This window comes from Clinocottus analis, unplaced genomic scaffold, assembly GCF_023055335.1.
Source record: "Clinocottus analis isolate CAN_PGR_092001 unplaced genomic scaffold, fCliAna1.0.p SCAF_10, whole genome shotgun sequence".
Lineage (NCBI taxonomy): Eukaryota > Metazoa > Chordata > Actinopteri > Perciformes > Cottidae > Clinocottus > Clinocottus analis.
The window spans coordinates 12821201-12829933 of record NW_027175821.1 but is presented as its reverse complement, the minus strand read 5'-3'; the positions used below and the strand labels follow the sequence as shown (position 1 = coordinate 12829933).

Below are 8733 nucleotides of genomic sequence, written 5' to 3'. Positions count from 1 at the left end.
CTCATATTCACACACACACACCTGCTGGTACAAAGTAAACACACCTTCAGAGTCAGACACCTTAATGGATGACCCTCAAATTAAAACCTAAGTCAGGATAAACCCTAAAGCAGGCATGTTGACATGCGAAGGTAAAGAGACATGTCTATATTGTAAGATATGAATGATGAGAAGCCAGTTAACGTGTGCGTGTATACAGTGTGTACATAGCCACAACATTGTGGCCACGGTGCTTGGCAATCTCTCCCCTACCCAGTTTTAGTAATTCAAAGTAGATTTTTGGTTCACAGCAACAAAACTCCCTCACACGGTCCTCTCCGCTTGCTTTCTATTGATCAACAACATTGCGGTCAATAGACATGAAAGCAACACGAAGAAGAGAGTTTTGTTGTTCCATATCGTCGTCTGCTGGTATTTCCCTGAGCACCTGTCAACCTAAAGCTGTGCCAAAGTTAGCTCTTTTAGTTCCAACTCAGTGAATTTAAAAGGTTGGACTTGGACCGATATCCTCCTTCATGCTTTGGATCACAGGTGTCAGGTGTTTTTAGCATATCTGTCAGCAGAGATCTCCTGTAGCAGATCAAAGCCAAAGCCGTGGCGGAAGCAGGAAAAATAAAACTATTATCTTTTTTTTTTTTAATACTTCACATGTAACTTTGCACCTTCAATGAATCCTTACCCACCCTATAGCAGCCCGGGCGCCTGAAAGTCTATAAAGCCTTAACTCAACTAATTTACTTTCAGATGACATAGACAGAAGCGACGCGCTGCTGGGCGGATGCAGTTTTCTTGAGTGACGGCATGCGTGCCTTTGAAGCGTTTCCCACTCAGCATTCCTTGTTGTGTAAGGCATGATGAGCCAACCACAGCTATCATTAATAGGCCATTTGCATCACGGAACAAGTCTGTTGGTGCTCACATGCGTTCAGGCAAGGAGCTGAACATGTACTTGAAAGAGCAGAGGTAAAAAAAAAAAAAAGAAAGAGAAAAAATTGGTCAAATGTGATTTTCTAGTGTCTCCGGTGAGTGCTGTCAGTGAATTAGTGAGTGAGTGAGTGGGTGAGTGAATGGAGAGGGGATTGAGAGGACGGTGCAGTGGAGAGGGATGGCTCTCAGTGGGTCAGCCCAAAAGCCCTGACCCCAGGAGGATTTGATGCCATTTTCCCACGCAGGGAGTCGACCTGAGAGGAGCTCGTTAACAACATCTGCCCCAGTTCAGGGAGATTAACCCCCACCCCCAACCCCCGTACCTCTATGCACTCACACATACACACCGCTCTGCTGTCAATCTCAGTACCTCACACGAGTCCCACCACTCTGGACAGGCCTGCCCAGGCTGGACAGGCCACTCTCGGCCCCTCCGGGCCCGGCTCAAAGGGCCTCCTGGAGATCCCAGCTGTAGCCAATCACTCCCGTCTGACTGTCATAGGTGCAGTCCCTAACCATCATCACACCGTACTCCTCCGTTACACTCAAACTATGTTGTAGGTGGGGATGTCTCATTTGAACATCAGAGGAGGTTCCAGATTTGACTTTGAGATTACGTGCAGACTTGGGTGTTTGCTCAGAAGGTGTGTTCCTGCTGGAAGTTGCCCGTCCGGTCGGGCCGGTGCGCTGGTGATGTCACGAACGTCATGTCAGTCTGTCAGTCTGTCAGCCGGATTTGTGAAGAGTTTTCCACTCATCACTCTGACGTCAAATGAGTTGCTCAAAACCTGCCCCTGTTAGTTATAACACCTTGTTCACATATACTCCCACACTGAACATGCAACTGGCAGGACATGTTCTGACATAATTAGAGGAGGCACATGTGAAAAACAGGATCGCCTGAAACGCGGCCTGGAGCACCGCTGCCGCTAAGCCGGGGCCTTGCATACGCCGCACACATGCATAGGTGCGCGTAGACGCACGCAGGGGCAGAATCCACTGGGAATCCGCTGAATCCATGTTCTACAGGGCTATAATTAGGTTAGTTTTTGGAGAGGGGGTTAAACAAACAGGGGCTGTGAGGTCATAGGCAGATGGAAGTGGGATATGCCTGCACTTGCTGAGTGGGCACAGAGCTCCACATGACAGGAGAGAGAGGCCCTCCGGGCGCTCAGCAGGGGGAGAAAGAGGGGGGGGGGCTCGGATGGCCTCACTGCCAGAACATTCAAACACAGTCGCTAGCCATGCAGGGCCCAGGCACACACCTTTCCCCCAACAAAGAGATTCACCCCTACATCATGACATGTTATGTGCTAATCCCAGAAATCACTTAGAGAACTGAGCTTCACTCCACTGCACTGACATGTTTAAACGTTTGCATCAGCTGTTAAGTAGGAACCGAAACACTTTGGTTGAAAGTTAACCCACAACTTGGTGTATTTGTCAAAGGCGTCGTGCAGGTGAAAGCCATGCTGATGTTGCTTCATGTTTAGAGTTTGATAATAGACTAAAAACCATCAGGTCGGTCTAGCCCACAGCAAACACCTCTGACACGGAGGAGCAGGAAGAGAAAAGCTGCTTAATCACAAAAAAATGAGTTGGAAAGTGTGATTAGGTGACGGGTGGCTGCTGGCACGCTAGAGTGACTTAAGACCCTGTCAGTGAATGCAGGGAGGTCTGGATAATCTTTCCCTCCACAAAGGTGCGTGGGGCTAATCCAAGCCGCTGTGCTGAGCCGTGGATCAAGTCCTACAGGGAGTGTGGGAAGGCCAGCGGGACGGCCCCTGCTTCGGCCCTCTTGGTGGCCGGAGCTCATTTATCCTGAGGTACACTGCAACAGCAGGCCGGTCCATTCTTGCACACACCTTTGTATATTATTAGTGTCGGCCTCTATAAGCGTTGTTGAGGGTTATTAAGTTATTGAATGTGATGCAATTTCAGTGTGTGATTTGTTGAAAACCAAAATGAAATCCATATAGATTATCGCTTCTTTGAACAGAACCAACTCGGAGGGACAAGAGTCTCTCTGCGCGAAGCCGAAATGATATGGACGACTAAATGAGAAAAACTCTTGTCAACAGAGCTAAATACTTATTTAAAAAACTTAAGTTGAAGTCATTTATTGTGTTATTTTCCATGCCAAACAGAGTCACAAATTGTATATACTTTGGCGCATCAGCACTGACATACAAAGTCCATTGATTCACACAACTTTTAAAAACAAGCACAGATGAGCATATTATGATGGGTATATTTATACATTAATAGTTCATATATGTTATTTTTTATTGGTGAGGTTACAACCACTTGTAAATATAAAGTGATCATTTATTTTATTTTTTGTGGTATTTATCTTGAATCTTTAATTCATTTTTTCTTAGAAAGGTAGAAATGTACTAACTGAATTTTTGTGATAAAATATGAAGAAGACATTTAAACTGCGTGACGATAACCTGTGGACTTATATAGTCACCAAATAAATATAGAAAAACGTCAGTGAATTTGGTTTTAGAATGAAAAGAGGATTACACTTTATTTTCATCAAGTGTAAAAATATATATTTATAATTATGTAATATTATTGATTTTAAATGGATGTTTGAAACCCCACACAAATTGTGTTTCCATTCTTAAAGGCTCGTAAAGCAAGGGGAATACCAAATTGTTTGTATAGTATGTCCTGAATGAGGAAAAACATATCTGTAACTTGTCTTGACACAATTTTTGTTTGAGAGAACATGTGATAAATTTAAATTGCTTGATCTTTATAATCTTGTCAGTGAAAACAACAGACCATCAGTCAGTGTCTGAAGATCCTGACACCTCTAAAATAATCACTTCATCAAACAAAGCCATATTTCCAAACCTACTATTAAACACAAAAGACAGAGTCACGAATCATGTTTCGTACAAATTTATTCAGCATTTAAGAATAGAGGATGGTCTTAAAATATGTAGAAACGTCAGTTTAAATAAACATTTTCGTTCATGATAATGAGTAAACATGACACTGTCAAAACCATCACAAAAAATAACATTTTACAAAAACAAAAATTTAACATTTTTCACGTGACAAAACATCGGGTTCACAAGCTAAAAAGAAACAAAAAATGCATACTATAAATAAAACTTGCGTTTGCGACCCGCACAGTCTTAACATTTCTTTTTAACCTAGGTCAAGGGGGGAAATAAAGAGAGAGACTACAAAATTTGGACACAGTCGAGACAACTGACATTCTACAAATTAAGTGTAAACATGTTTTAACCAACTTTCCATCCAGCTTTTCTGAAATACACCAGCCTCTCTTAATGAGGCCACATGCCTTTTCATAGAGAGAAAATATGGCATTAATTAAAATATAGAAGTCCAATTCTTCTACATAGGTTGATTGCTTATACTTGTGATAAAAAGCCTCTTTGCGATGCAATTTACTCTGCTGGGCTCGACGCTCAGTTTCGGTCCATTTCAAATGAGATGTTGAGATAAAATAGATGTTGAACAAAACTGTTGAACGTTGTTTCTTTAGCAACCAAAAAGTTCAAGTATCCGAAGTACTTTATTTTTATTTATTTTTTTAGAGTTTGAAGTCTTTTCTTTCTGTTGCCCTCAGATGTGGGTGAGAGGTAGCGTCCCATTGACGCCAGTCCCTGCGGTCTGATAGTGCGGATGGACGCTGTGTAACCGGCTGCTCTGCAGGGAGGAATGCTCTGCGCTCTCTCCGCCGGGAGGCAGGTACATGCTTATCATGTCCCTCAGGTCCCCCAAACACGCCCGCTGAGAGTGGGACGTGATGGCCGGCGGCGGTGAGCTCGGCTCGGTCTTGCACACGGACGCCATGGAGCCCAGTCCCATGGCGCTGCTGGTCTGCTGCGTGTACGCCGGAGACATGCTGTACGTGGATGCCGCGTTCATGTAGCTCTGCGCCGAGGACATCATCGGGTACTGGAGCCCTGCCATCTCGTACCGGTGCATCTGCTGAATCTGGGGGCTGTTCATGCTGTGATGCTGAGGGTAGGCCAACTGGTCCTGCATGAGGGAATACGCACTGTTCGTCCACCCGTTCATGTGCGCGTAACCGTCCATCCGCTGCCCCACCGACACAGAGTTGTTGACGGAGTTGGCTCCTGGCGCCAACAGTCCCCCGGGCAAAGAATACTTGTCTTTCTTGAGCAAGGTCTTGGTCTTCCTGCGGGGACGGTATTTATAATCCGGATGCTCCTTCATGTGCATAGCGCGCAGACGCTTGGCTTCGTCGATGAATGGCCTCTTTTCAGCGTCGGTCAGGAGTTTCCAGTCAGCACCAAGCCTCTTGCTGATTTCAGAGTTGTGCATTTTGGGATTTTCTTGAGCCATCTTCCTCCGCTGTCCCCGGGACCAGACCATGAAGGCGTTCATCGGCCGCTTCACCCGCTCCTGGTCGTTGGCACTGTTGTTCTTAGCGCCCGGCGCCGAGCCCGAGTTGGACTGCGGGAGCGGGGTCTTGAGCTCGGTTTCCATCATGTTGTACATTTAGGCGGCTTTTTTTTAGTGTTCACTCACAGGCACATTAAAAAAAAAGTTCACAAAACAGCGCCAAAAGTCAAAGAGGTAGAGGTACTGACCAGTCGCATAAGAGGATGGGAAAAAGTTGTGTCCAAAGAGGCAAGTGTGTCTGCAGGTGCGTCTGGTTTCTCTCCGCTCAAAGCTGCTCTGTCCCGCACGGCTCTCCAACAGAAGTCTGCAAAGTTGTTCTCCAAGCTCATCTGTTAATAGGCCTAGTGGCCGGACCATGTGATGTGGATTGACAGCGTGACAATGAGAGGCAGGCGACCAATCAGAGCGCAGCTCCCCCACATCCACCGCGGAGCCAACCGGAGCACACAGCGCCGTGTTTTGGTCAGGAGGAGGAGGGAGAGGTAAAGTTTTAAAACAGCAGTGCAGATCGACAACCTGGTCGCAAAGTGCTTTAGATGTACAACCTTTATAATGAAGATGAGAAGGGGAAAAACTGCTGGTTAATTTGTTTTTGAACGGGTGTTGTCGGATCTAATTACATCTTTCTACACGTTCAATAAGTTACCAACACAGCGAAGAGCCATGTGCGCTGAAAGGAAGGACACGAAGAAGAAGAGGCATATAGGCAATGTATGCAGGCTAAATGCTGCAGGGAATCAAACCTCTTATAGGGGATAAATGTCAATACATTCACTACAGAGACGAATCCCAACAGGACGAAACGAAACCGAAATGAGTGCAAATACTTCAAGTAAAAAGTAGAATATTGGGATAAAATGTGCCCTTGGCAGAGAAAAAATCCTTTCATCTGCACCTGCTGTCAAATAGGCTTTGTTGCTATAATCACAATTTAATAACAATATATTGCCAACATCAAAAACCCTCAGTCTTATTTGAGGGATTTCGGAGCTGTCAAAACTCACAATAGACTGATATATAGGTGTTTTCCTTTTTTGACCAGCTGCTCTAAAATATTTTCTCTTTAATCTTCTTCGACGCAAAATTCATTTCCTTTAAATCAGGTAACAGAAGGGCTGAAATAATTATAACCCCGGAGAGGGAATATAGTGTAAATGTATTGACATTAAACAGAAGAAGGCTGCTGACTCCTATGAAAATAATATATGTTTTAAAAAAAACCCTATGAGGCGTAATGCTACTGATAATCCTATTACCTGATGAATTACCTCAACACGCTGAAACAGAAGAGCAATACTCTGCTTCAAATGAAATGACTGGCACGTTTCTGCCGCGTGAAGGTGGCCCGCAGTGCAAAACTCTAATACATCAACGACCTCTTGTGGAGGGGACCGGCTATCCTTTCACTCCCGGAGGGAAACTTTAGTTTGGGACTCCGCGTGCAGACAGTTTGCTGACTTGTTTTCTCTCCCCGCAGTGTTATTAAAATGATCCCCTTCATTTGCACGTGTCTGCTCACAAACGACCTGAAACGCCGCAGAAACCCATCGCTCAACGGGACAAAGCTCACACCTGCTAATGGCTGTGGGCTCATCGCCCATCGAACACGACTGTTAACACCTCGGGATGGAGATGAGCTGCAGGATCCTGCTGCGACGCGCATTTCAGAGCGGTTCACCTCCCGGAGCTCTGCAGCCTAAAACGTACGCCAAACGCATTTCATTATAGATGCAGGCACCTGAAGACCGGAGCGTTTATGCAGACTTCATAGTTTTACAAATATCTCAATGCAACAAAAAAAAACAGTCCGTTTTTTTTTTTTTTTTACTGTTTTTAGAAGAAGAAGAAAAGAGCAGGTCAGATGTAATGGTTCATTTAGCTGCTTGTATTAAATTGGCAATGAACCGAAAACGTCTGTCAAACATTCTTCTTTCTCGCCAATAATGAATAAAAGTTTCCGTTTTAACACAAAGTAAAACATCCGCAGAGTTTTAACAAAAGTATATTCAATAATGTACCTAGACATATATTCTTAAAAGTAACACTATGACTCAAGAACAGGCCTTTAAAAGAAGAGGAAAATAGGACTTTTTCAATATATATATATATATATATATATATATATATATATATATATATATATATATATATATATATATATATATATATATATATATATATACACACATATATATATATATATGTATGTATGTATGTATATACATATACATATATAGATAGATATATATGCACACATGTGTTATCTCACAGGGAGGGAAAGCCCTGCAGCCCCTCAGCCATATTGCAGTAAATCAGCTGAAAAGAGACATCACTTCATGAATTTAATTTTCCCGTTCAATGAGGCGTTACAAACAGACCGAGAGCAATAAAATAACGTCCAATTAGCAGCCATCTATTCTCAGGGAGCAGTTATTTGTTTATCTGGGCAAATCTCAATACTGATCCGCTTGTAATCTTCTTATGGAAATTGACCAGTAGCAGACACAGAGAGAGGGAGAGAGAGAAAACACCAGGAGTAACCCGGAGTTTGGTAATGAGGGCCTCTGTGCAGCTAATTTCCTAATTAAGGAACCGAGGACCACCAGCACAGTCTGCTGTGATTCAGACTCAACGAGCCCGGCAGCCCAAAGGGCTCTCAGGGCGCGCGGCAGCAGCAGGATCCACTGTTGAATGTTGGGAAATATGTGGACGTCCGGATGGGAGAATACAAGCAGCTCGATGGATTATTAAAGTTTATTACCCCAAAAAATGGATGCACTGTTCTTGTCAGTTTTCTCCCAAACCACCGATTTTTTTTATTTTTTTTTTATGGATAAATCATTTATTTTCATAGTTTTTGAGCATCAGATAATCAAAAGTAAATAATTTGTTTACATTTCACATTTATGTTGACACAGCACTAAATCTGGGGGCCACATGAGACAGCTGTCAAGAAAAAAGAAACGTTTTTGTCGAAGAAAAGGTCTAATTCTGGCATTTGGGCCTAAAAAAAAAGAACAAACTAAAATGTAAGATATGTTTGCGAAGAGCTTTAAGGGAATTAAAATCTATTCAGGTCCACACAAAACCCCATTAATCCCACCTTTGAGGCCAGTGGAGCTCCCTGCGTGTCCGCATCCTTTGCTCGGCTGTCAACAGCTTTATGGTCAGACAATTTGAATTAATGACGGACAAAATGCGCTGAACTTTATTACTCGGGAGCTGCATGTCTGCCATTCAGCTGCAAAGGAGAAACTGATAATAGCTTGTAATTGATTGCTTTTTTATTGTTACAGCCGGCGTTAACACGGTTTTTGTTTTTATAATATTCTTGATAATTACCAAACAGGACAGACATGTTTTTCTAATCGAAAGTCGCATCTCAAACTGGCA

General features: G+C 43.5%; 1 protein-coding gene across 1 annotated transcript; it reads right to left on the bottom strand.

Moving 5' to 3' along the window:
• Nucleotides 1-4103: 4103 nt before the first annotated feature.
• Nucleotides 4104-5773, bottom strand: sox3 (SRY-box transcription factor 3). Its single transcript, XM_068589774.1, has one exon. The coding sequence runs from the start codon at nucleotides 5434-5436 to the stop codon at nucleotides 4534-4536; it is 903 nt and encodes a 300-aa protein (XP_068445875.1). The 5' UTR covers nucleotides 5437-5773; the 3' UTR covers nucleotides 4104-4533.
• Between the last annotated feature and the right edge of the window lie 2960 nt (nucleotides 5774-8733).

Bases quoted from the DNA above. Each gene is read 5' to 3' on its own strand.
- sox3 (XM_068589774.1), bottom strand. From the start codon at position 5,436: ATGTACAACATGATGGAAACCGAGCTCAAGACCCCGCTCCCGCAGTCC.